The 27,717-nt window shown below is 35.1% G+C and overlaps 1 protein-coding gene across 1 annotated transcript in view; it reads right to left on the bottom strand.

Annotated features, from left to right (window-relative positions):
• Positions 1-26,987, bottom strand: part of ccdc15 (coiled-coil domain containing 15) — a 28,919-nt gene extending 1,932 nt beyond the window's left edge. Inside the window, exons 1-9 of the mRNA XM_073951523.1 lie at positions 26,536-26,987; positions 23,567-23,716; positions 19,313-19,489; positions 19,105-19,221; positions 18,857-19,012; positions 15,141-15,245; positions 9,662-9,765; positions 8,051-8,248; positions 4,588-4,736 (exon numbers count right to left, since the gene is read on the bottom strand). Coding sequence (XP_073807624.1) covers positions 4,588-4,736; positions 8,051-8,248; positions 9,662-9,765; positions 15,141-15,245; positions 18,857-19,012; positions 19,105-19,221; positions 19,313-19,489; positions 23,567-23,716; positions 26,536-26,733 — 1,354 coding nt within the window. The 5' untranslated portion in view covers positions 26,734-26,987. The remainder of the gene's footprint in view (positions 1-4,587; positions 4,737-8,050; positions 8,249-9,661; positions 9,766-15,140; positions 15,246-18,856; positions 19,013-19,104; positions 19,222-19,312; positions 19,490-23,566; positions 23,717-26,535) is intronic.
• Between the last annotated feature and the right edge of the window lie 730 nt (positions 26,988-27,717).

The raw sequence follows: 27,717 nt of genomic DNA, 5'->3' as shown, positions 1-27,717 counted from the left end.
TATATATATATATATATATATATATATATATATATATATATATATATATATATATATATTATTAATAATTAATCTGAAGAACTGTAGCCTATGTGGTTTGTTATTTGACTATAGGCTTCAGTGTTAAATATAAAACAAATTTTAACAGATTTAAAAAAAAATGTAATGATAGATGATAATAAATTTGTATGTTAAAAATAAGAATCTTTTCATATTTTTTATGTAAAATTTATATTATTTTTATAATGTAAATTAAAACTTACAGTTTAAATGCACATTTATGAATAAACACTTAAAATAGTAAATTAGTATGGTAAACAATTTGACAAAATGGTTGTGCTTATGATAACCATCGAACAAGATAAAACAGCAAACATTTTTTAAAAAATATTTCATTAATATAAATATGCAATATTTATACCTCATAATTAAATAGTAAATCCGTAAAATAACTGCAAAAAGGTTCAGTTTTTAAGAAAATAAATAGCCACCCTTTTAATTAGCTTGCTATGGGCCTGATAATTTAACATTAAAAAAAAGTTTATTAACTGATAAAGAAAGAGTTTAATAAAGACTTCCATTTATTTTAGCTTTAGTGCAAATATAACATGTCTCATATATCAGTATTATTCCTATACACAGGCTGTGTTTTTTCTGACAAATTGTTTCAACCGAAATTGGACATCCTAGATATTAGGAGAACTGGCGGGAATCACATAGCTGTTTATTCTACAGTTAGTTTTCAGGGCATATTATTCACAGACTAGTCTATATCAATTTGTTATAAAAATAGACTTTGCATTAAAGCGGAGGAAAACACGAGTATTACCAGCATTATCATGATGGACTTATTCAGTAGCAAACTTGCATTTATGTTATATGTCCACCTTTTTTGCTGCCACCATCCTCACTTGTGTGTGTCACCTAACACAACTTGTTGCACGGGAAATAAACAATCCACTGCATTTTGCGCTGCTCATCTAAATGCATCCACAACCTTTCACATGAAAGCAGGGAAAGGACATCAAAATGTCCATATGTGTTTTGGGGTCGGGAGGACTCAAGGAAAGATCGTCATTGAACCCTTTCTGCGTGTCTAAGCTAATGCTGACAAAACGATTTTTTAAAGTAATTAAATTATTGGTGGGAACATTTCATTGGTCTGTGAATATTGGTGGGGACGCGTCCCCTCAGTCCACCCTAAATCTACGCCCCTGCATTGACTCAATGTTAAATTGTTGTCTGACATCTACAAATTATGTACATGGCTTAAAAATCTGCAGAAACCCTCTTTGTTTTATATTCTCATTTAAAGCCACAGAAATTACAGCAAGAAAGAGCTCAGTTTTGACCATATTTGGAACAGTCATAAATATGAATTAACTCACAAATAAACAAATAAAACAAAAAACCAAACAATGTACAACATTATACTTCAGTTGTAATTAATGAACACATATTCAAACAAATTGAAAAGTTTCCTTGTTGAATGAAAAAATTTTAAACTGAAGAAGTGAATATTTATTTTAGCTAAAAGTGAGTGAATGAAATGAAAGTTGGCTCCTGAGTTGTGTTGCAAAATATGAAAAAGAAGCTAAACTATAAATATAGTATTTTTATACACTATTGGCTATTTTGTGGTTTAAATGTATGTTTATTGGCATTCGTTCAGTAAGAGCTGAGTGATATGACACCATGGATAAAAGCAGATTAAACACTTATGTACAGAAATTTGCAAGGAATAAAATCCGATGATTATAACAGAAAATAATCCGTCTTTCCTGAGTTTTGCATTCTAACAAGCTGTTATGAGATTAAAAACTAAATTCTAGGTTGCAATAGAGTGGAGGAACTATGACGTCAATTTGTATGCAAAATCGAAAAGTGAGTTAGCATTTTAGCAGTTCCGGTTCCCTCGACCCAAAGTAATTTTTTTTTTTGTATGTGTTTCAGTAAAATCGCTTAAATAAGGTTCGTGGCTAACACAAACTCAAGATACTTTTACATTTTGTTCTACGACATAAAACACATCAGCTACAGCACACTCTCGATTTTTTAAATTGGTTATACTCCTTTAAAAAGTAAGTTGCTCTCAAGTTGCTAAATGGGACTACAGGCGGTGTCAGAGACATTATACGTCATCGAGCTGAACGCATCTGGAGCGCAGCTCACTTGTGTTGGGCATTTGGATTTGCCTGTATGTAGGTATTTTCATGAATAGTATTTTATAGTTTGTAGTATTATTCTAATTGGGAACTCAGATTGTGTGTAGATAATTCCTTCACTTGTAAAGGCTGTCGAGACAGATTAATTTGTTGATCATTTATTTTAATAAACAATATTATGAATAAACTGTTTACCAGTGCAGCCTGTCTCTGTCCTGCACTCAGTAATACAAACGTGTAAATAAATGTGTAAAAATGCATGCATATTATATGCATGTCATTTTAACGTGATCAAGCGATTTTTCATCTTTTTTTCTTCATCTGAACACATTTAACTCTGTCATAACTGCAGTATTTACACTCCTCCATAAAATGTATAGAAGATTTGACTGTATATGCTGCTTTTCACAGTACTTTGTGACAAAAAAGGAATATTGAATGTTGCTCTGTGTCCATGATGATAGAAAGTGCAGGCATTAGACTTGTTGCTCCTCATGACTCATTTCTGTCGTCTGTTAAGGTAAGCAGGCTGTGTGCACGTGAGCGATACACTTATTTAAATATGTCTTATGATAATACTATGTAGGCACATTTATACACACAGTTTTAAAACTTTTAGAACAACCGTAAAGCACAACGGATGCATTTCCCACGTAAAACGATCCAAAAGGCACACGGGTCTATGTGTTTTTGCGTATGTATTTGTTTATAATATATACAGTGGATTATCATATAATAAACAGAGAAATTAACTCTTTGTCATGGACATTATTTCTAAAAACAAGCATGATAAGTTGTCTGTAGCAGGGCGGTGCTGACGTCACAGACGAGCGCCCTGAGGGCAGTGTAGTCCGTTTATAGCCTAATGTTAGCTTTTCAATTCTTGCGTTTGCATTTAAGATCCAAAAGTGCTTAAAGTTGTATTTTCTTGTGAGGATTATTCGGCTGGACAAAACGTGTAAGTGTAATGAACAGTGTTTGAACACAGAGCTTATTAATTGCAATCTTCGAAAAGCCTATTGGAAAATCCTATAGGGATTTTCACGAGGGAACCATGCTATGCTAGCAGCTGATTAGCCTACAAAGTGACGTCGTATAGCTGCGTCCCAAATCGCATCCTTATGCACTATTCTACGCCTTTTTGTAGTTTAAATAGTGTAAGTAGTGTGTTCACTGAAAACTCAAAAAGTGCACTTTAATTACCCGGATGATGCACTCATTCAGCCACTAAAATTAAGTGTGTAATGATGGACACTTCACGCACTCAACGACCGCAGGTTTGCTTACGTAGCGGAAGGGGCGGAGCTATCAGACGCACATGTTGAATAACTTTATTTATTTTGGATGGTGAAAGCAAAATTCTCCTACAAGAGTGATTATAGCGCCTCCTGATGGTGAATGCTGCAATACTCACGGCAGGTATTATTTGATAATTCGGTCGTTTATTTCACTGAATTGGCAACCGTCAAACGTCATCAGGGAAACGGTTTGAATTTCCGCTTAGTAAAAAAACATTAGTGTGCCATTTGGGACGATACTACATACATATACTATCCTGTTGAGTGTGTAAGTGCATAAGTACATAGTGCATGAGTGCAGAGTGTGCCATTTGGGATGCAGCTATAGTTCCTCAACTCTATACTCAAGAACTCTATAAAATGGGTTTTGCTTTCAAAATAAAAGTCCCATATTCATAGTAAGTATTAATACATTAATTCATTTTCTCTCCGGCTTAGTCATTTTATTAATCCAGGGTCGCCACAGCGGAATGAATTGTCAACTTATCCAGCACGTTTTTAAACAGTGGATGCCCTTCCAGCTGCAACCCATCTATGGGAAACATCCAAACACACACTCACTCACACTCATACACCATGGACAATTTAGCCCACCCAATTCACCTGTACCGCATGTCTTTGGACTGTGGGGAAAACCGGAGCACCCGGAGGATACCCACGCAAACACAGGGAAAACATGCAAACTCCACACAGAATTGCCAACTGACCCAGCTGCGGCTCCAACCAGCGACCTTATTGCTGTGAGGCGACAGTACTACCAACTGCACTACTGCGTCGCCAGTATTAATACAAGCTTAGATAAACTTAAAAACAAGGGAAGAAACTATCATTGTTATAACCTCACTAGAAAACGTCGGGGTTAATCAATTGCTGCTGGGGGCATGCATGAGCCAGTGTGCCAGAGTTTTTTGTTCCAATTGACCTGTTTTACAACAGGAATTTACACTCACAGGATTTGGGAACAAGAAAACAATAGTGTTTGAAGCTCGCGCTATGTCTTTTCATGTACTGAATCCTTTTTATTCAGCTATGACTAGGTTTATCCAGATTTTCATTCTGTGGCATCTTTATTGAACAAGCGGTAGAATTTATACTAAAATAAAAAAAAATTAAATCGAGTTTACCTTTTGGATTGTTATAGAAGATGCAGTTGTTGGCGCAGGTCTCAGGATTGCTGTCCCAAAAAGTGTCTCCACAGCAGCACAGAGCAGGCAGCTCCACTTTGTCTTTCTCCAGCTTCTCCTTCATTAGAGCCCGCATTGCCTGAATGTACCTGTCACAAAATGATCACATGCCAGATTGATCAAAATATTATCCTTAATGATATGCATGAAATATTTACATTTCAAATAGACACTAAATAATCGGTTTCTTTTAACTTACCGATCAACAATGAACAAAAAACTGCAGAAGTGTTTTCAACAACAATGATTACAAGAAACATCAAATTAGCATATAAGAAAATATTCTTCAGGATCGTGTGACAGATTATTTTAACGTGTCATTTTTATGTTTAACATGTTTTTTTTTTCTTACATTGCATCTTTTATTTCTGCTCATTAACACAGCTCATTAACACAGACTGAAAGACCTGTGATGTGTGTGACAGACAAAGAGGACATCCAAAACATGCAGTGTTGGTGGTCCTCTAGGAACATGGTTGAGAAACACTGGCATAGGTAATAACTTTGAATGGAACAAAGCCAGGGGCCATGCCCTAACCACAAGTCTAGAGATGAAGTTCCAAGCACACAAGTTTGCAAATGTTTGTTGGAACAAAGAATTCAAGATCACCGAAATACTGTATGCTGGTAACTACAGAACTTGCAAGTTTAGTTGGCTAATGATGGTTTGATGAATATGAATGTAGTCTTTACATGATCCAACCGTTGGCGGTTGTCTTTGTTTTAATGACAACCAATAATTTTTTACTTTAAATCCCAACTAAGAAACAATGAAAACATGAAGCTTTGTGCTGTGCTGTTTACTTTTGTCAAGCAGTGAAATTGTTTTTATCAGAGGCCAAAACAAACTGATGGCATGATGTTAAAGGAGAATTTTACAATAACAAAAGTAATTTTTTGTGTCCATTCTGCAATACAGTAGTCTGTTACACTTGTCATACAGATCAACTTCAAATCTACATCACTGCATATACGCAGCATTTTCCACTTGTTTTTTAATCAGTCGAAGTGTTTATGTGACCTTTCAATCGGATTAGAAACAGTCTACACCACCATTTCCAATTTGATTTAAACTTAATTTGGGTTGAGTTCAGTCCATTTACTATTGGATTATTTGATAAAATTTGAACATAGTGACAGAAAATGCGATGGCTGCTGAAAAATTGCTGTCATCACAACAGCATGGTGAGAAATGAAAAGCCACAAACAGCTACATGCAAAAAAGCAAGAAGATAGGATCTATTGTATGTCCTCGACTGATGTTTATGGCTTTCCTCTTTGAGTGAGAATGATGTTAATCGCTATTTTCCTACTAATAAAATATATTACTGGCAGTGGAAATGACAAGCCTCGTCTGCATTACACATAGCTATTCGTACAGTACTATTGGACAAGCTATGCTATTCTGTTAAAACAGGGCATAAGGAGTTCCCTTTAAGTGATAAAAATGGTTTTACTTTTATGGATTTAGTAAACTATAATAACATATTATAGTTAGGTTTATATATTTTTCTTTTTTAAATATTTTTTAAATAATGTTTAACAGAGCAAGGACATTTTTACAGTATGTCTGATAATATTTGTTTCTTCTGGAAACAATCAAATTTGTTTTATTTTGGCTAGAATGAAAGCAGTTTTAATTTTTTTATAAACCATTTTAGGGACAAAATTATTAGCCCCTTTAAGCAATATTTTTTCTTGATAATCTACAGAACAAACCACTGTTATACAATAACTTGCTTAATTCCCCTAACCTGCCTAGTTAACTTAATCAACCTAGTTAAACCTTTAAATGTCACTTTAAGCTGTATAGAAGTGTCTTGTAAAATATCTAGTAAAATATTATTTACTGTCATCATGGCAAATATAAAATAATCATTAGTCATAGTCATTAAAAATTAGTTATTAAAATTATTGTTTAGAAATGTGTCAAGATTATATAAGAAAGTATAATATAAAACATGACATGAAGTCTTTTGTGCTCTTGCACAACTTATTGAAAGAAAAATGATGTGTGGTTATTTGCTTGAAAAGTTTTAAAGAAATGCAGTTAGGGACTGGTTAGTGGCAAGAATAAAAACAAAACAAGATCATTATTATTAATAAATGTTAAAAATAACACACGCACACACACACACACACACACACGCACGTATGCACGCACGCACGCACACACACACACACACACACACAAAATTATTATGTTTAGAAATGTGTTGAAAAAATCTTCTCTTCGTAAAACAGAAATTGGGGGAAAAATAAACAAGCGGTCTTATAATTAAAGGGGGTTTTCATTTATGTGTGGAAGATTTGTTTGGATGTGATAATATTTGGCTGAGATAAAACCAAATATCTGAAACCTGAGGATTAAAGGTTCAAGACACCCTGGAGTACTTTTTTAAAATTTTAACAGATTTGTGTTGAGCATCAGATAAGACAACGTAAGCACCTGTCAGCTTCAATTGTAAGAAATATGTCAGCTAATTTCATCTTTTGGGTTTAAAATTATTTTTGGGGCGGGATCAAAATAGGTGACTATTTTGATATTGTGATATTATCTGCTAGTGGAGTTATGACGCGTTGGTTTCTCATTATTATTTATAGCGGAGTTTTCTTATCCTATGAGAAGACCCTGCTCCTTATTTATTTATGAGAGCACGTGCTTTCTGAAGGCAAGACAGACCGGCCAAGCTGTGAGACGGAATGACTGGTTGAGACCGTGTCTGTACATGGTACGGGTGGAATGTTTTTGATTCCATGATCCACGAGTTTTGTTGTATGTTTTTCCCCGCAATGCTGTAAGGGCCGATACAGCAAAGCTGTTTGTTGGCAGCAAGCATTTTTGTCTGGAGAGCTGTACGACAATTGCAGAATAGCAGACTTTGTCATTTAATAGTTGATTTCATGACCATTCAGACACTGCTGCTGTGTTCGCCTACGTTAAAAATCCTCTGGATTACCGGCAGGGCTAATGGTTGAAATATACATGAAAAGAGACCTGCTGAGGGGGGTTTCATGGCCTTTAAAAAAGTCTAAATGCTCAGAAAATCAACTTTAAACTTAAATCAAGTTCTTAGCAATGCACATTATAAATTCCTAAACAAGTTTTGATATATACAGTGAAAATATACAAAATATGAATTGGAAGTAAAATGAATTTTACTTAACAGTCTAATGCTATTTAGCAATTATTTTAACCCATCCAATGCATTTTGGCTATAGCCAAAAAATATACCTTTACAACATGAAGCAGGTTTTGTGGTCCAGGGTCACATTTTACTGTTCTTATTTATAGGTGATCAAATAAACAAAGGCTTAGAGAGCATTGTTTTTTAAAAGTGGGCTTTTTTTGTTATTATGTACAAACTTATGATAACTTGTGCTATATATTGTCAGAACATACCGTTTGCTTTCTTTAATCCTCTTTGTCCTTTCTCGTCTCTGTGCCTTCTCTTCTGCCTCCTCCTCCTCATCAAGTCTCAATCGTTCCAAAATCAAATACTCCCTCTCAGCCTCGTCTTTTCTTTCTTCCTCCTGTTGTCGCTGCTGCTCCATCTTCTTCTCCTCTGCTTTCCTGGCGTGTTCTTTTTCATTCTTAATCCTACACAAAGCAGAAAGTTTATATAAGAAAGTATAATATAAAACATGACATGAAGTCTTTTGTGCTCTTGCACAACTTAATGAAAGAAAAATGATGTGTGGTTATTTGCTTGAAAAGTTTTAAAGAAAGGCAGTTAGGGACTGATTAGTGGCAAGAACAAAAACAAAACAAGATTATTAATATTAATAAATGTTGAAAATAACACACGCACGCACGCACACACACACATAACATTAAACATAACATTAACAAAATATTTTAAAAATGTCTAAGTTCTGTTTCTTAAATTTGCCAAAATCATTTCACAGTAAAAAAAGCATAAAGTGTCAACTTTAACGTTTTAAATATTTTTTTGTACTGAAAATAAAAACAGGTGTGTCGAAGAATGTTCTATTGTTGTTCTGCATTAACATCACAACATAACTATTATTAATGCTGAATTTGAGTATAGTTTAGATCTAAATTTGAGTATTTTAGATGATCAAAATATTGACAAATGGATAAAACTTGATTTTAGACAATAGTGGAAAGTATTAAGATTTAAAATGACAATTGGATGCACTGATTCTGATTATGAGAACACAGGTCAGATGTGGCTTAAATGTATTTAATTGAAAATTTATAAAAGTGTCATATGCTTAGACTAATAGTTGAACCATTAACAAAGTCACGTTAATCTGGCCTATTACAAAGCTCAAATATTGATTTTTTTTTCTTTCAGAGCAAGGAATTTTTCACAGTATTTCTTACAATATTTTTTTTCTTCTGGAAAAAGTCTTATTTGTTTTTTGAATACTAGCATTTTGAAAAATATCTAGTAAAATATATAAATCATGAAGGCAAAGACAAAAGAAGTTAGTTATTACAAATTAGTTATTAAAACTTTTTTTTGTTTAGAAATGTGTTGAAACAACTTATCTGTTCTTTAAAGTAAACCTAAATTGCGGAAATACAGGAGGGGCTAATAATTCAGAAGGGCTTATATTCTATACCATCAATAAAAGTAATACTTTTGTTCTAGAATTCAAACTACTGACTTTACTGTTGCAATTGTAATGCTCCATCAGATGACTTCCTAACATGAAGAAATAGCAAATTAGGAATATATAAACTTGTGTATTTATTATGAAAAGTAACATTTGTTTCATACTGGTATTTTGAATTTTGTCATCGAAGCCTGCAACCTTGCTCAGTCATAGTCACTTTTTCAGTTCAGTATTATTGTCATTTTTACAGTAACTAGTCAGTCACGTAAGCATTTTACACAAGCATGACTAAAGATGAAAAAACAAAAAGAGAAGTGAGCAACTGTCACATGGTAAAGAATGAAAATAGACAGCCTTTTTAACAGCACTGAATGTAGGAACGTGCTGTTGTAGAAAACAGACTTGTGGACGTGTAGTGAGGTTGGACCTTGCAGTTCTCTTGATGTGTTTCCTGTGCCTTTTGTGCTCCTTCACTTGCTCTCGCTCGATGTCCATGAAGTGTCGTCGATACATAAGGAACTGAGACTGCCTCTGAAACAAAATGCTTAATGATTGAAAAAGGCAATAGTTTTGGTAAAACAAAAATAAAAAAAAATGTTTGTATCTGTTAGAGACAAAAATTGCCTTCAAAGCTTAGTCTAGACTTGCACCAAGATTATTAGTTTGCCTCTGCGGAATCTAGCAGAGTTACATGAACAGCAAATGGAAAATTCAAAGTGTGATAAGAGATGATTCCCATCCTCTGAAGCCTTTTTTGTACTGTTGCCCTCTGGAAGAAAGCTCAGAGGCATTAAATGCTCTTCTAGGGCATATAAATTCAGCTTTATTCCAGAGGCAATAAGCCTTTTTAGCCTTACATTTAAGCAAGTTTTAAATTTTTAATGTATGGGTCTTTCCTTATTGCCGTTTTTTTATTATATTAAGTTATTATAAAGCATGCTGGATTGTGTTTTTTTTAATATTGTTTGTAGGTGATTTGTCTCTTTATGTGTTTGTTGTATAATGATGCTTCTGCCCTAATTTTATTGCCCCTAATGGAATTAATAAAGTTGTTACACTTAAACTTAAAAAAACATAAAGAACCTAAATCTAAATAAATATTCTCCTTATTACTTGAACATAACTATAACAATATCATTAAAACATAATAGTAAAGACTAAAAATATGTTCCCTCTAAATTATAGTTGAAATTTCATAATTTGCACAGTGGCTTTCATAACTTGCGTATAATTAGGAAAGTAGGTTTACTACAGAAAAAGGTGTAGAACAACGCCTCAAGTCGTTACAAACTTTTATGAATTTTGTTTTGCTAACTGAACAAAAAAGAGGATATTTTGAAGAAAGCTGTTAAGTGGTTTTCATTGAGATGAAAAAACATGTAAGTCAATGGTTACCGACTAATGGTTATTTACAAGTGAGATATATGGGAGATATCTGACCTAACTCAAATTATTTTCCCCGTTACTTTTCCTTTTTATGACAAGCACTATGCAAAAGGTTGGTTTAGTTTTACTAATTCTAATCACCTAAAATCGAATTGGCTTGGATATTGCTGTTGATATAGAAAATTTTGTGGAGGTACATTTTGGCGGCTGTTTGGAATTGGAGTACATTTGGGCTGTTTCTTATTCAAGGTAACACAATCAGAAAGCTTCCTGAAATTACTCTATGTAAAATCATAAAATGTAGCAAATACTAAAATGTCAATCCTGAACTTTAATAACAAATATTGATTTTTTTAAGGGATAGTTCGCTCCAAAAAATCATTTACTCACCCTTTATCAATTTCTAACCTTTGAGTTTCTTTCTTCTGCTCTTCTGCAGATCTTTTAAAGAAAGCTTGACACCTGTAACCATTGACTTTTTTTTTTTTTTTTTTTTTTTCCTATGGAAGTCAGTGGTTACCAATTTTGGTTTGAAACCATGTGAGGTAAGTAATTAGTGACTAAATTTTCCTTTTTTGAGTGAACTATCCCTTTAACATAAAGGTGAAGAACAACAAATAAAGTGAAAATGTTAAATATTTTAAAATATGTTAAATGAACAATGTGTTTTTCAATATTTTGATGACATTCATTTTCACTGCTATGTAATGCATCTCAATTCAACCACCCACATGATCTTAATCCAACCAATAGTATTTTTAAAGGAAACCCTGGGAATCACGACATGTATGCCTGAATATAATGTAAATGATGCATTTTTAAAAAAATATGCTGAAATAAAAAAAGACATATTTATGTTATACAAAAAAATCCACATTTATTCCAGTTTATTTTGGACCATGGGTGCTGCCAATGATTTAAATGACGTATATTAGGTGCTTCCCCTCTGGCGATCAATTCCATTATAAGCGCACCAAAAATAGTGATACAAAAAGCTCCTACAATGCCACATATTATGACACTTTTGGTTGTAATAATTCAATAGTTTTGTACACAATTCTTGTTACAGATGTGTACTTTCTTAGTGTTGTTACCAATGTCCTGTTACACATTTCAACCTACACTTACTATTCAGTGGGTTGTTACCATAGACTGTAACATATATGGACGTAGTATCCGTCACGTCACCCATAGGTTTCTAAAGAGCGCAAAAGAAGCCACAAGTAGGCGCGGCCAACCGTCGCCATTTTGTTCGTGCGTCATCACACCCACGTCGGGATACCAAACAAGGGTAAAGAGGCGGAGAGTGAGCGGAGCTACAGACACCTGCTGGCATTTTGCTTAGACCTGGTTCAGACACACTTTACTTTGGGAGAACGCTTAATACTTTATCACCTGTGACTCGTTTTTATTCTGACCTCTTGTGCTTGGTTGTATACTATATCAATAAAGTGTATAGACTTTTAAAAACACTGCTGTAATACATTGAGCCACTAAACATTGTTCTTACGACGTTTTTCAACAGGAGGAAAACGCAAATTACTTCCAAACACTTCAGATATAGTCTGTGTTAGTTAATGTAAGACTATTAATGAAATCCAGCATAACACTGTATAACAACGCTTCAGATGACTGTTCTAGAGCCTACAGCTAATCAATTCATCAGATTCTGGAGTGCATTACAGCTCTAAATATAAATATAAACGATAAATGATCTTACAACAAATACATGTATAGAGATGGTATATAAGTATATAACTTTGCCATGCCATGCCATCTAATAATTGTAGGAAACAAGTCCAAAAGGCAGTTGACTGTGTAAAGCCACATAAAACAACACAGAAATATGATAAATATGCCGAGTTCAGTGGCTAATCTGCAGGATTCAGCTGAGGTGACGTGACGGCCACCAACGAGACCTAGCTGTCACTCAAGTGGCCACTCCCTCAATTATGCAAACTTAATATAACTTAATATAAAGGAAACGGATGAGTTATAAAAAAATTCACCCCCCTCACAGTTGTCATGAAGGGTATTATTAGCTATTATATTAACCAAAATCTTTTTTTGTACCAGGCTGTAAACACCTTTTTTTCTGCTGTAAAGTTGGCCATTCTAACAGTGGGCTCAATTGAAATTTGCTGTATTTTGGAGCCAGGAGCGGCCAGGACTAATGGAATTTCGGCTAAATTGCAGTTTTAGTTACTTCCGTATTGGCTTCCTGAGGGAGAGCGGGAGGTTGCCGCTTGGTTGTTACATATGTGTAGTTACACCAGTATCACACAAGTAAATACTATGTACCAGTGTACACATACACTGTTGTTACATACTACTTACACATCTAGTTACCATGTAACTTCACAGGTAAAAGCAACAATATAAACATTAAATCCCTCCAGACACTGAGTGAAATTTATGTTAAAAAAGTCTGACAAAAGCAGCCAATAAACATGTTGATGTGTCTCAACATCTGTCTTCACAAATGCATCAACCATAAATGGAGAAAACAGGACTGGGGTTTATTCAAATGTCAGATGTGGGTTTATTTATATTAAACTCTTAGGGATCTATTTTAACAATGTGTGCAAAGTCTTAAGTGCAAGGCGCAAAAGCATTAAAGCATCCACTTTTGCTATTTTAAAGATGGAAAAATATGGTCTGCGCCCTGGCATATGGTCTAACAGGGTTGTGTTTATTCTCTTAAAGAGCCCCTATCATACATGAAATAGGGTCATATTTTGGTTGTAAGAGTCTCCAACAACAGTCTGCATGCAAGGTCAAAAAACACTTTCTTGGTCTTATTATAAGCATTTATTTTTACCTAATTATACCAGCGAGTCAGCAATTCATTTCTTCCCTAACACCTCCTTAGCGCGAAGCTTATCTGTGCTGATTGGACCGATGACAGCCTGTTGTGATTGGTCGACACTGACAGCGATCAGTGCGATCAGAGTAAAATGCCCAGCCCAGCATATTAACAATACAGAAGTAGTCAGAGTGCATCAACACTACATATTAGTTATTAACCCAATAATACACAGTACTTGGTTCTCACCAGTGTTATCAGGGTCACTTCATTTAGAGCTGTGTTACAAACTACATGGAAGGTCATTCTCAAAAACCCATAATAGGGGCTTTATCAATTATGGGTGTGTTTTGGGTATAACGTGCATTAAATCAATCAGAGTCTCATCTTTCATCCCCTTTAAGAGTCAGTTGCGTCGCGCCATGGTGCATTAGTTATTTACATGGCAGACTTCATATGTAAGTGAAAAAACTGAATGCTTTACTAGCGAGAAAACAGTTAAACAGACCATCTGCAGTGTGAGGATAAAAAAACTAGCCATTCTGCCTCTTTGCTTTCTCTTTACTTTACTTTTACTACTTTACTTTCGTGCAGTAAAAAAAAAAAAATGTGTTGTACTCACTCCAATGAAGACATCCATTAAACTCCATATTTGATTTAATTTGTTAAGTGCAAAGATTTGTTTCAAAACTATTTCTTAGTTCAGTTATATCCAAACGCACGTCCTATTCTTATGCCCCATATGGTGATGAATATGTCTCCAAAATCTGACAGGTGGACAAATCTAAACTTGTTTTTATAAAAACAAATATAAATATACATATAATACTGCATACAATATGTAAATAATAATAATAACAACAACATTATACAAAATGCAGATTGTCATGTATAAACTGAAAAAGCCTATCAAGATGAGGTATGGAGGCAGTGTTTTTTATATTTATGAAGAAAATTATAATTTTTGTAAAAAATTTTATCTGTTAATCCTGTGTGTATAAAGCAATGTGGAAGCATTTGAGGCAATGTGTAAGCATTTGAACCCACATAGGCGCTTAACTAAAGTGCTCCATGCTGGACTTTAGAGCAGCTTTTAGTTGGTCAATGGCGAGGTCTATTTCAGCTCTTCAAAATAGCAATGTGCCAACAATGCACGCACACGTTTTTAGACCAGAACACCCATGAGTGCACAAAATGCACAAATTAATTTGCTATTTAAACAACATGGTGCAAAACGGGCAAATAACGGTTGCGTTGGTCTGAAAATAGCAAGAAATCACACCAAACGTCTTGTGCCTTATTGCGCTGGGTGCATGATAGGGCCCTTAAGAGTTATTACGTTTCTCTCCTCAATCAGTAGACGTAAGGGTAATAATTATTATTTGCATGTATTTTTATTTATTTATTTTTTATTTTAAAGTGACAGCACTAAATGGCATGAGCTGCACTCTGCAGTAAAAAAAAATAAAAAATAGTGTGCGCATTAATTAAATGACCATATTGCATTATAGAATAGCCCTAATGTTCAGGGGTAAATCTTTACAAGTAAGGTCCACAAAGTTGTGAGAGAATCATAATCTAAAAAAAAATTGCGATTCTCTTTTTATCCAGAACAGTGCAGCTCTACTGCTGGGTTAAAAAAAAACTCTTAATTTCCCTAATTAAAAAATGCAAAAAGAAGAGGCTTCACTATTAATCAAGTGTGATTTCCCACCTGCCTCTTCAGCTCCTCCTGATTCTCATGCGGCCACAGCACTTGGGAAGCTCTATAGTCAGTTGTGAAGCCTGTGCAGGAAGCAGTGCGATCTGGCTCATAAATCTGTAGAGACACCATCATGTATTAATGAAATAATAAAAGGCGCTGTGTTACATAATAATATCACATTGTGTTGAAGATGTCATAAAGGTCTTGTGGTGTAAGACGGCTTAAACACCACTGAACAGCCTCCACTTAAACAGGAAAAGGCTTTCTATAGTAAGCAGTTTTGATTTAAGACATGGTTTATGGTTTACAGGTGAATCTAGAACACAAATGATATTACAGGCATATTTAAGTAAACATTGCACATAATTATATTGCATGTCTAAATCATACAGTTGCATAGGGTTATAAAGACCAGCTGTGTTCTCATAAAATAAAATAAAAATATTACAAGAATATTATTTGTGACCTGCCAGTAGTTTGCTTAAGTTAACTTCACTATATTGCCATTAAATGCTAATTGTTCCATATGGAAGAGGTCTTACACTGTGTTCTAACTACACATGATGTAGTGGCGCGACACGCAATAAAAGCTATCTTTTTATGGTAAAATGAGTTTTTATCCTAACCATCAGCCAGTGACACACAAAATTTATATTGTTTTTTTCTTTTTCTGCAACATCACAGCAAGACAGGTACATATTCGGGGTTCCCACTACTTTATGAACAGCGGATTTAGGGGCATTTTAAAGCACCATTAAATTTAAATGAAGCACCTTTGTACTTCATACCCCCACAGCATTTGTAGTGCCATGAAAGTCCTTAATGTACAGTACATTAAAATGTCATAATAATGATAAACACTCATGTTCAAAAAACTTTAATACAATTGTTGAATTCAATACTGCCAATATTCATATGCAGTCTGTGAAATATTGATAAAATGTGTATTATGTGTCATGGTTCTTGTTCAAGGTTTAAATCTAAGGTTTTTAAATTAAGAATTTCTCAGTTTTTTCATTCAGTTTCTGAAAACAGAACAGTACAATTGTTGAAATAACGACATAATTAAATGCAAGCACTTTCAAGTACCTGTGTTTGTTTTTGAGTACTTTCCTGGCCTTGAACTCATGTGTCTGAAATTTAAGCACTTTCAAGAAGTGTGAGAACCCTGAGATTATGTGCTTTATTCAATGTTAAATGCTACTAATATTAGCTTGAATATAATTTTATGTGAAATTTATTGCCATATCACTGAAAGCGGCAGCAGACAGTTTACCACAGATCTTGAAAATTAAATAATTAGCAAACGTTTTGAAAATGAAAGTCATGACTCTCCAAATAACAACAGCAACATCAGTACTCAGCCTATATACTTTTAATAAATTAAATAGGCTAAATATGTAGTAATCATCATCTTAAAGGGACTAAGCCAAAATGAAAACGAATGAATGAATAATAGCCATCTTTATATTTATATATTGGTAACCATCTTACCATTTCGTTGGGAGTGTATGGTTGGTATTTATTTAAATGAATGGCTGGTATTTTTAATGTTTCTGTCATGTCACATTGCGTTTGGTGCAGACAACCAAATTGCTTGTCGCTGGAATCTCGATGCATGGCTTGTTGTTAGGACACTCGTAAGACTTTTTAAAATAAAATTACTTTAAATCGATATCTATTTTTTTCTAGTGCTGTTTTTAGAATTATTACATCAAGCAGAATGAAATTGAGAACATTTCTGTATTTTTTAAATTAACATATAATAATCATATACAGTTAGGTCCTTAGTTACAGTAAGGTCCATAAATATTTAGACATTAACAGAATTCAAACATTTTTGGTTTTATACACCCACTCAATGGATTTGAAATAAAACAAAAATGTGCTTTAACTGCAGACTACCAGCTTTAATTTGAGGGTATCTACATCCAAACCAGGTGAACACTGTAGGAATTACAACAGTTTCCAAATGTGCCTCCCACTTGTTAAGGGTCCAAAAGTAATTGGACAATTGGCTTCTAAGCTGTTCCATGGTCAGATGTGTTATTCCCTCATTATGCCAATTACAATGAGCAGATAAATTGCGCAGAGTTAATTTCAAGTGTGCTATTTGCATTTGGAATCGGTTGCTCAACTTTAAAAATGAGATTCACAGACCTGTCACTATCAGTCAAGCAAGACATCATTAAGCTGAAAAAACAAACCCATTAGAGACATAGCAAAAACATTAGGCATGGCCAAAACAACAGTTTGGAACAGCACCAGTTAACTAAGAAACACCAAAAGACCCAGAAGACCATTGAAAAAACTGTGGTGGATTATCTAAGAATTCTATCCCTAGCAAAGAAAAGCCTTCACAACAGTTGGACAGATCAAGAACACTCTCCAGGAGATAGGTGTATGTGTATCAGAGTCAACAATCAACAGAAGACTACACCAGGGTGAATACATAGAGCTCACCACAAGATGTAAACCATTGGTGAGCCTGAAAAACAAAAAGGCCAGATTAGAGTTGTAAAAAAGCATTCACAGTGCTGGAACGGCATCCTCTGGACAGATGAGACCAAGAAGCCATTCATTTGAGTGGAGAAATCCTTCGTTTATGATCGCGTTTTATTCCTGTCACACATTAAAGTTAATTTTATATAAAATCATAGTGTACACAACAATCTCTGGACGTGCTGCATAACAAATACCAAACATTTTACAAGTTATAAAAAATATACCACTTTCTGGCCATCGGATATTAGGCATGGACATATATACTGTGATTGTGATTTTTGAAAGCATTAAATCGCTTTGTAAACATTTATTATTACCATTTCATGAGTCTCCCCATTGAGTTAAATAGAGCGCTTGGACTCGGAAGCCGCATCGCGTGACGTCACACTTAACAACGTGGCTGTCAATGGAACTGGTACTCCTGTATTTATTGATGATGTGACTGCTAACAAAAGTAGCAGGATGAATTCTAAAGTGTTTCAGGCAAAAATCTCTGCTCATATTCAGCCAAATGCTTCAGAACTCATTAGACGGCACTTCACAGTTCAGATGGAGAATGACCCAAAGCATACAGCAAAAGCAACCAAAGAGTTTTAGAAGGGAAAGAAGTGGAATGTAATGCAATGGCTAGGTCTCTGACCTGAATCCTATTGAGCATGCTTTTCAGTTATTGAAGAAAAAACTGAAGGGGAAATACCCCAAGAACAAGCAGGAACTGAAGACAGTTGCTGTAAAGGCCTGTCAGAGCACCACCAGGGATAAAACCCAGTGTCTGGTGATGTCTATACATTCCAGACTTCAGGCTGTAATTGACTGCAAAGGATTTGCAACCAAGTATTAAAAAATTGAAAGATTGATTTATGAATATTATTCTGTCCAATTACTTTTAAACCCTTAACAAGTTGGAGGCACCTTTGCAAACTGTTGTAATTCCTACAGCGTTCACCTGATTTCGATGTAAATACCCATAAATTACAGCTGGCAGTTACACAAGCATATTCAGAACTGCATGAACTAAATTTTTCAAGGTTTAAAGTCCCCTTATAGAAAATGTGTTTAAAAATACTACTTTAAAAATACAGTTTTCCCTTTGGTGCATGGTTACCCTAGGTCACTTTCTTTCCAGCAAACTGAAAAAAAAAACATTTTTTTTTAACAGTGTCTTTTCCGTGGGTGTACCGTCTTGAACTAAACTTAAATGCCACACAAGACCTTCCTACCATATCGTTCTGAAAAGTTACAGTCTTGCTTTGTTGGTGATGCAAATGGAGAGGTTGATCATGTTGCCCCAACAGCATCTCATCTTCCGCTTCAACATCCTCCTCTCCTCTTTCAGTATAATCTTTCTGATCTTTCCAAGTGTGTGATTCAGGTTTCTGTATTTAAAACAAAAGGCAAGATATTAATATACCGCAAAACTGACTGTTCAGGTCTTGAAAATGACCCAAATGCATCATGCATGACTCACATTTCTAGCAGGAGATATTTTCCATCTCCCACCAGGTAGCTGCGATAAATCCTCTCCGTCTTGCACTGTCTGGCGAGCAGCTAGTCTGTGCCTCACATGCTTCCTGACTTTACTGACCTGGAAACAGGGCAAAGAAACTCACCAAATACAACAAGACTATGTGGTAAATGAATGCAAAAATGATTGGATGCTCTGGAAATACACATACGTTATGTGTAAGGTGTCGGGAAGAAGAAGACTCCGTCCCGTCAACACTGGCAGAGTGAGAGCTGGGACTGCAGATAACTTGCTCTGCATATGTCCATGAAGGAAATACATTGGTTTGAGGTAAAGGACGTTGGACTGCTTTGGTGGTCAGTTGCAATATTTTGCCCTCCCATTCAACCTGAAAAAAAAAGTTACATAATGTTTGCATGACTGTTTAAAGACATCAAACAAATTTGGACTTTTCCAAAGCCAAGTTTTTTTAAAGATTGTTGTGACTTTTTGCTTTCATTAGCTTTTCAGTCAAGATCCTGCTTGTGGTTAAAAATAAACAAACTCTAACCTGACAATTTTTTATTTCTTTTAGTTTGGCTAAAATAAAAACAAATATAAATAAGAAATATTATGTAAATTTTTTTAGGCCCCTTAAGATTTATTTATTTAATTATTTTACAAAATAACCCATTTTGCTCAGTGACTTTCCTAATTAAATTAGTTAAGCCTTTAAAGGTGCTCTATAAAGAAAATCTGGGTATATCTAGGCATAGTCAAATAATAGGAGATCAGTATGTGGAAATGAACATACCATGAGACACCACTGCTTCATCATTCTCGTGTTAATTACACAAGAATAAAACCCAGGTGGACAAAAGGCCTATCAGAACATAAAGCAGACTGTTGTGTGACTCATAGGCCACGCCCTCATCTTGAGAACAGACTTATATGTAGCTCTGGGATCATTAATATGCAAGCCTCAGGCTATGTTTGATAAGCCACAACATTCCCCAGTGAGACAACAATGATCATAAACTTACTATGTAGATATGAGGAAACAATTTAACTTATCAAACCGATACAGTATATGACACCTTTAAATTGATCTTTAATCTAAATACAATACTGCAAAATAACTAGAATATTAAGTACATATTATGTAAAATCATGTACTGTCATCATTGCAAAGACAAACTTAGTTAATTATTAAAACTCTTATGTTCATATTTGTATTTAAAAAAATCCTTTCTCCATTAGATATAATAGAAAAATATTTAAAAGGAAGAAGAAATAAGCACTTGTGAAATATTTAAAACAGTGCTATACTGACTTCAAAAATTAAAAAAGAAAAAAGAAAAAAGCTTATGATTTTTTTCTTCAATGGTATATACCAGGGGTCATCTGTCACGGTATGGGGGTGGATGGAGAGGAGGCGAGGACCCAAATGCAGGAAATTAAGGTTTTATTAAGAAATAAAACAAAAACAAAACTCAAATCTCCCCATGTGGGGAAAAACACAACATTATCATACACTTAACTAGATCAGATCTGAAACTTGGCAAGACACACTACGTTAGACCAGAAATCAGCAGACCTCATACAACAGGGAAGGGAAAATCAACAACGGACCAGCACAGAACAGAGCACACTAGGAGAATAAATAGGAAAGACAAACCAATTAACAGACAGGCAGACAGGTGAAAATAATAATTACAAACAGGATAACAAGGTGGGTGGGACAAGACAATAGACGGGAGAGCGCATGACAGAGACGAGACAAGCCATGCGCTCACATAAACAAGACAAGAACATGCAGCCAATGAGAGAACTCATTAACTGCATGTTCATGACAACACAAACACAACACTGAAGCACACGACAAAAGCACGTGACCACAATGTAAACACAGAGCCACGTGCTTTGACAACAGACAAGACACGAGCACACGATGAATGAAGACACTCACCGTGCGCTCACACACGCAGCGTGCATGCTTCATCCCAGCGCCGACCAAAACCGAAACCAACAAGACTGAGATGCTGGGAATGAAACACCACGCTGCAGACAGACGAAAACACAAACACGAGTACACGCCCGGCCGCATCAAGCAGGAGCGCGCACACTCTGCGTACACCCATGACGGCGCGTGCGCACACAGAGACAGAAACAGGACCAGACATGGGTAGTGTCCGAGCTCTGCCACCAAAACAAGAATTTACAAGACCAGAGTGTCAGAACCCTGACATCATCAATCTCGGTCCTGGAGGGCCGGTGTCCAGCAGATTTAACTCCAACCCTAATCAAACACACCTGAACAAGCTAATCAAGGTCTTACTAGGTATACTTCAAACAATCAGGCAGGTGTGTTGAGGCAAGTTAGAGCTAAACCCTGCAGGGACACCGGCCCTCCAGGACCGAGATTGGTGACCCCTGGCATATACAATCACACACACACGCATGCACGCGCACGCACACACACACACACAAAACAGTTAAAAATATAAGACAGTGTTCACATAGATGACTGAATAATTTTTTATTAATATTATTTAAGTATTTATTATATTATTTAAGTATTCAATGTTTCTGTCAAAACAAATTTTGGATTTTCACATCCTTGCAAAGTTGCAAGTAAAGCAAAGACGGTCTTATTCTTTAGAATGTTCTCTTTATATATAGCAATTTAGCAAGCTCATGTTTGTTGGTGGCCTTTTTTTTTTTTGAAGAACCTGTGATTTGTGCCTTTGTAGTTTATAAAAGGGTATCATATGATTTGATCAGCTGTTTGCACAGATGACCTGCTGTGACACACATTCACAAACCGCATCTTGCAGCCAGTAATGTTTTTACTTTTATTTTGTAATTTTCCATGTAGATTTTCAAACAAGCTTATGCTTGTAGGTGACGACCAAATACTAAAGGCACATTTCAAAAATATAAGCTTTTAAGCATAAGCACACATAAAAACTTAAATGATGAGTGAAAGCTAAATAAAAAATATTAATTTTAAAACACACAAAAATGATTAAAATTATTTTAAAAATACCTTTTAATAATTTTAAATATTTTCATTCATTCATTTTCTTTTCTTTTATTAATCTGGGGTCGCCACAGGTAAATGCATATTTTACACAGCGGCCCACCTTCCAGCTGCAACCCATCACTGGGAAACACCCATACAAACTCATTCACACTCATACAAAATGGACAATTTAGCTTACCCAATTTACCTTTACCGCATGTGTTTGGACTGTGGGGAACCCGGAGGAAACCCACGCGAACGCGGGGAGAACATGCAAACTGAACACAGAAATGCCAACTGACCCAGCCAAGGCTTGAACCAGCGACCTTCTTGCTGTGAGGCGACAGCACTACCTACTGTGCCATCGCGTCGCTTTAAATATTTTATTTTAACATATTCATTTTCTTTTTAAATAACTAATTCAATTTATCATGATGAAAGTAAATATTTTATTCAAGTTGTAAAGTAAGGCGCTGGTGTTCAGTTTAAAGTGCAATTTAAAGGCGCACTAGGTTAACTAGGCAAGTTTGACAATAGTGAATTATTCTGTGAATCAAATTAAATAATTTATTGTTGAGGCTAATGTAATTGACTGCAAAAAAATTAAAATAAAAATGTATTTTAAAAAATAATTATTATAATAATAATAATAGAAAATACTTTAAAAAAAAAACTTTCTTTAGAAGAAAAATATATAAAAAATACTGTGAAAATACACTTGAGATTAGACCCATTAGAGAAATTTATATTTGAGAAAATATTTGAGATATATATATATACAGTTGAAGTCAGAATTATTAGCCCCCCGCTTGATTTTTTTTCTTCTTCTTTTTTTAATCCTTCCCAAATGATGTTTAACAGAGCAAGAACATTTTTACAGTATGTCTGATAATAATATTTCTTCTGGAGAAAGTTGTTTTATTAAATTTGTTTTATTTCGGCAAGACTAAAAGCAGTGTTTAATTTTTTAAAAAACACTTTAAGGTCAAAATTATTAGCCCCTTTAAGCCCCCTTTTTTTTCGATAGTCTAAAGAACAAACCATCATTATACTATAACTTGCCTAATTACCCAATCCTTAACCTAATTAACCTAGTTAAGTCTTTAAATGTAACTTTAAGCTGTATAGAAGTGTCTTGAAAAATATCTAGTAAAATATTATTTACTGTCATCCTGGCAAAGATAAAATAAATCAGTTATTAGAAAATAGTTATGAAAACAATTATATTGGAAATGTGTTGAAAAAGTCTTCTCTCTGTTGAACAGAAATTGCGAGGGAAAATAAACAGCGGGCTAATAATTCAGGAGGCCTAATAATTCTGACTTCAACTGAATATAAAAATACAATTTCACAGGATGTTTGTAATTATAATAACCATTTATTAATAACTAAATAACCTATTAGTTATCTTTCCAAAGAACATGAAAAGAGGGAGAGACACTAGAGACAGGCATTTCTTACGGTCTGGTATGATCTGATGAGCTGCTGTTGTTTGCGCAGTTGGGCCTGCTGTGACACACGCTCACGAACAGCATCTTGGAATCGGCGCAGGCTCTCCTCTTTCTCTCGACGGGTTTCTTTCATAAACTCTGCTGTGAGCAAAGCCTGGGCCTGCACACACAAGTTTACATTTGAGGGATTGTGCAAGCTATGAAATCAATCTGCATATGCAAACACAATCACGGTGCAAAGAAGGGCCTGAAAAACATTTCTTTTCTATTATTTTTCTTCACAAATGTGAGAGGTCATTTTAAACATGTCCATTTGGTTGGAGTTTTTTTTCAACTATGTAACTGAAATTTGCTCTAAAGACAGATTTAATGATTAAAAATATATTTTAGCGAACGATTAAAATTACCTCATCATTTACTCTCTCTTTCTCTCATGTGTTTTTAAACCTTTATGAGTTTCTTTCTTCTTCTGTTGAACACAAATGAAGATAATTTGAAGAATGCTGGTTGTTGCCAACCATTGATTTCCATAGGAAAAGTAAATTACTTAAGTCAATGGGTGCCAGCAATCAGCATTTTTCTGAATATCTAAATTTGTGGTCACCAGAAATAGAAAGGTGTTTGGAAATGAGTTTTGGGTGAGTAGTGAAGGGTGAGTCTTTTATGACAGTTTACAATTTTGAGTGAACTCTCCCTTTAACATATAATTCATTCATTCAATCATTTTCTTGTCGGCTTAGTCCCTTTATTAATCTGCAATCGCAACAGCAGAACAAACTGCCAACTTATCCAGCATAGGTTTTTTTAAGCAGTGGATGCCCTTCCAGCTGCAACCCATCGCTGGAAAACACCTACACACTTCCATTCACAAACATACACTATGGACAATTTAGCCAATTCACCTGTATCGCATGAACATTCAAGCACCACTCAGAAATGCCAACTGACCCAGCCGAGGCTCAACCAGTGACCTTCTTGGTGTGAGGCAACAGCACCACCTACTGTGCCACTGCGTGGCCCTGCTTTAATATTCATTCATTCATTCGTTGTCTTTTCAGCTTAGTCCCTTTATTAATCCGGGGTCGCCACAGCGGAATAACTGCAAACTTATCCAGCAAGTTTTTACGCAGCGGATGCCCTTCCAGCCGCAACCCATCTCTGGGAAACATCTACAAACACTCATCCACACTCATACACTATGGAAAATTTAGCCTACCCAATTCACCTGTACTGCATGTCTTTGGACTGTGGGGGAAACCAGAGCACCCGGAGGATACACAGGGAGAACATGCAAACTCCACAAAGAAATGCCAACTGACCCAGCCGAGGCTCGAATCAGCAACCTTTTTGCTGTGAGGCAACAGCACTACCTACTGCGCCACTGTGTCGCCCCGCTTTAATATATGATAATTAAAAATAAATAAATAAATAAATAAATAAATAAATAAAATTTAATTTAAAAAAACATCAAATGACTGTTTTATTACAGTTTTTATTTGTCCTTTTAATGTGCAATCAATTAAAAAAAAGGTAAAAGAAATTATTAACAAACATCAGATTAACTGTAAAAACATAAAAAAACATTAACTAACATTAAATAATTATCATTGATATAGATTCATAGACTTTACAATTTTTTCAGTTTTTATTATTTGTAGCCTATTTTTATGTCTGTATATAAATTTTTGACTTCTGTTTTATTTTAGTTAATATTTATTTTCTTTAAAATGTTAGTAAATTACAAATTCAAATTATAGTTAATGATAATAACCCTGGTAAAAGCCAAATTAATAAATATATTAATAAATAAAAATATTATTGCATATATTTGTGTTTATCTTTATATTTTACATTTTCTTATAGTTTAAGTCAACTATAGCTACAGCTACATATCTGGGGCCTCATGTATCAACACTGTGTACACACCAAAACTTTGTGTACGCCTGGTTTTACGCTCATGATTGAACAGCGATTGGACAGCTGAAATGCCGGTGGTGCTGCCTTGATAAAAGCGATAAGGTGCTCTATTGGGTTGAGCTCTGGTGATTGTGGAGGTCATTTGAGTACAGTGAACTCGTTGTCATGGTCAAGAAACCATACTGAGATAATTTGCACTTTATGACATGATGCATTATCCTGCTGGAAGTAGCCATCAGAAGATGGGTACACTGTGGTCATTAAGGGATGGACATGTCCAGCAGCAACACTCAGATAGGCTGTGGCATTGACAAGATGCTCAATTGGTACTAGTGGAACTAATAGAAGAACTATTCTTCTGCAAACCTCGGTTGTAATAAGTGGTTATTTGAGCTACTGTTTCTATAAACTCAAACCAATCTGGCCATTTTCTTCTGATCTCTGGGATCAACAAGACGTTTGTGCCCACAGAACTGCTGCTGATGGGATATTTTCTCTTTTTCTGAACATTTTCTGTAAACCACGGTTGTGTGTGAAAATCCAAGTAGATTAGCAGGTTCTGAAATACTCAGACTAGTCCGTCTGGCACAAACAACCATGCCACGTTTAAAGTCACTTAAGTCACCTTTCTTCCACATTCTGATGCTTGGTTTGAACTGCAGCAGATCGTCTTGACCATGTCTACATGCCTAAATGCATTGAGTTGCTGCTATGTGATTGACTGATTAAAAAATTTGCGTTAACGAGCACTTGGACTGGTATACCTTATAAAGTGGACTGTGAGTGTAACTTTATGTACCAAATGTTCTCACAACTATAACAATATCAGTACATTTTGACCTTGTGGATAACTTTTTTTTTAATCTTAATTAGGAAAATGGCTCATAAACCACATATTAAACATTGAAGTATTCTGAAAAAAATGTAAAATGCAGATTTTCCAGTGAGGGTTGGGTTTAGGGGGAAGAATATAAAATTGGTTCAATATAAAATGTCTATGCAAGTCCTCATCAAGTTATCTGAACAAGATAGAAGTTTGTGTGTGTGTGTGTGTGTTCTTACTGCGGGATGCTCCTGACACTCTTCTCCGCTCTCGACCCAAACACCCACAGGCGCCACAGCGGGGTTCCTCTCGGCCAACACTTTCACATCTCTGACCTGTCTCCTGCTTCCACAACCTACCATTTTATTCTCCTTCAACAGATTCTTCTGTACTATCGAAAGGCAAACCCTTTCTCTGGCGGTCCTAGCTTGACTCATTTCGGTTTAAAACTGAATGACTGTAACGTTATCTATCATTTGGCATTGGGGGAGTCACTAAAGTTCAGACATTTTCGATCCTCAACTTTCGACAAGATCGATCCTTGGAGCAGGAACAATTTTTTTTACATGAGTCTGTTTTAATGCACAGCGACTCATACGTTTTGCAAATCGTTTAATTATATATTTATAACTTCTGCAACTGTCTGTCAGAATTAAATCGCCGTTGTCAATGACGTTAACGGAATCAACACACGTTTCTCCCCGCCTATCTATGATTCTATTGGCTATAGCTTTGCAATGGTAAGATTTGATTCGTCAACAATAACGTCAATCATAAATTTAGAGAGTTGGTCACGCCTAGTGTGCGTGTGAATGTATGTTCGATGGGGAAAAGAAAGCCAGCTGGTTTTAGTTCCCTGCATAACAGTTTGAAGCGACACAAATATGATCAAATAGGTCAGTTTTAGAAAGAATTTCACACGTGAAATGTCCTGTTATAAATATAATGTATATTTTGTATAAATTATTTAATTTTTGTCTATAATGAAGTTATTTTAACACCTGACTGCAAACTAAACATGTTTAAAACAGATAAAACTGGTAAACTTGTAAGAAGTTACAATTGAAATAGTCATTGTTATGTTATAACACTCAATTTTGCTTTAAAAACTTTCTTCATGCCTGAAACAGTTTTAGAGACTTTGTTTTTCCATGGGGTAATATATTAGCATTTTGTTCTTTTATTTATGTTTCAGTCTTCCACTGAATCAACAGAACAGCCTGCTCCCTTTACAATGCTTGTTCTCAACGGCCATGCCCATGAATAACAAGGAGACTACTGTGTCTTTTGTGTGAATCAGCATGCCCATTGTCCCCCTGTTTCCAGGAACAGTATGAACTTCAGTGAGAGAGACACTGTTACATAATGCTTACATTATTAGCAGGAGAAACACTGCAACAAAATAACATCAGAAATGTGAA

The sequence above is a fragment of the Danio rerio genome, chromosome 5, assembly GCF_049306965.1.
Source record: "Danio rerio strain Tuebingen ecotype United States chromosome 5, GRCz12tu, whole genome shotgun sequence".
In the NCBI taxonomy this organism is placed as follows: Eukaryota; Metazoa; Chordata; class Actinopteri; order Cypriniformes; family Danionidae; genus Danio; species Danio rerio.
Note: the sequence above shows the minus strand (reverse complement) of the source record. Positions and strands in the feature narration are given on the sequence as shown.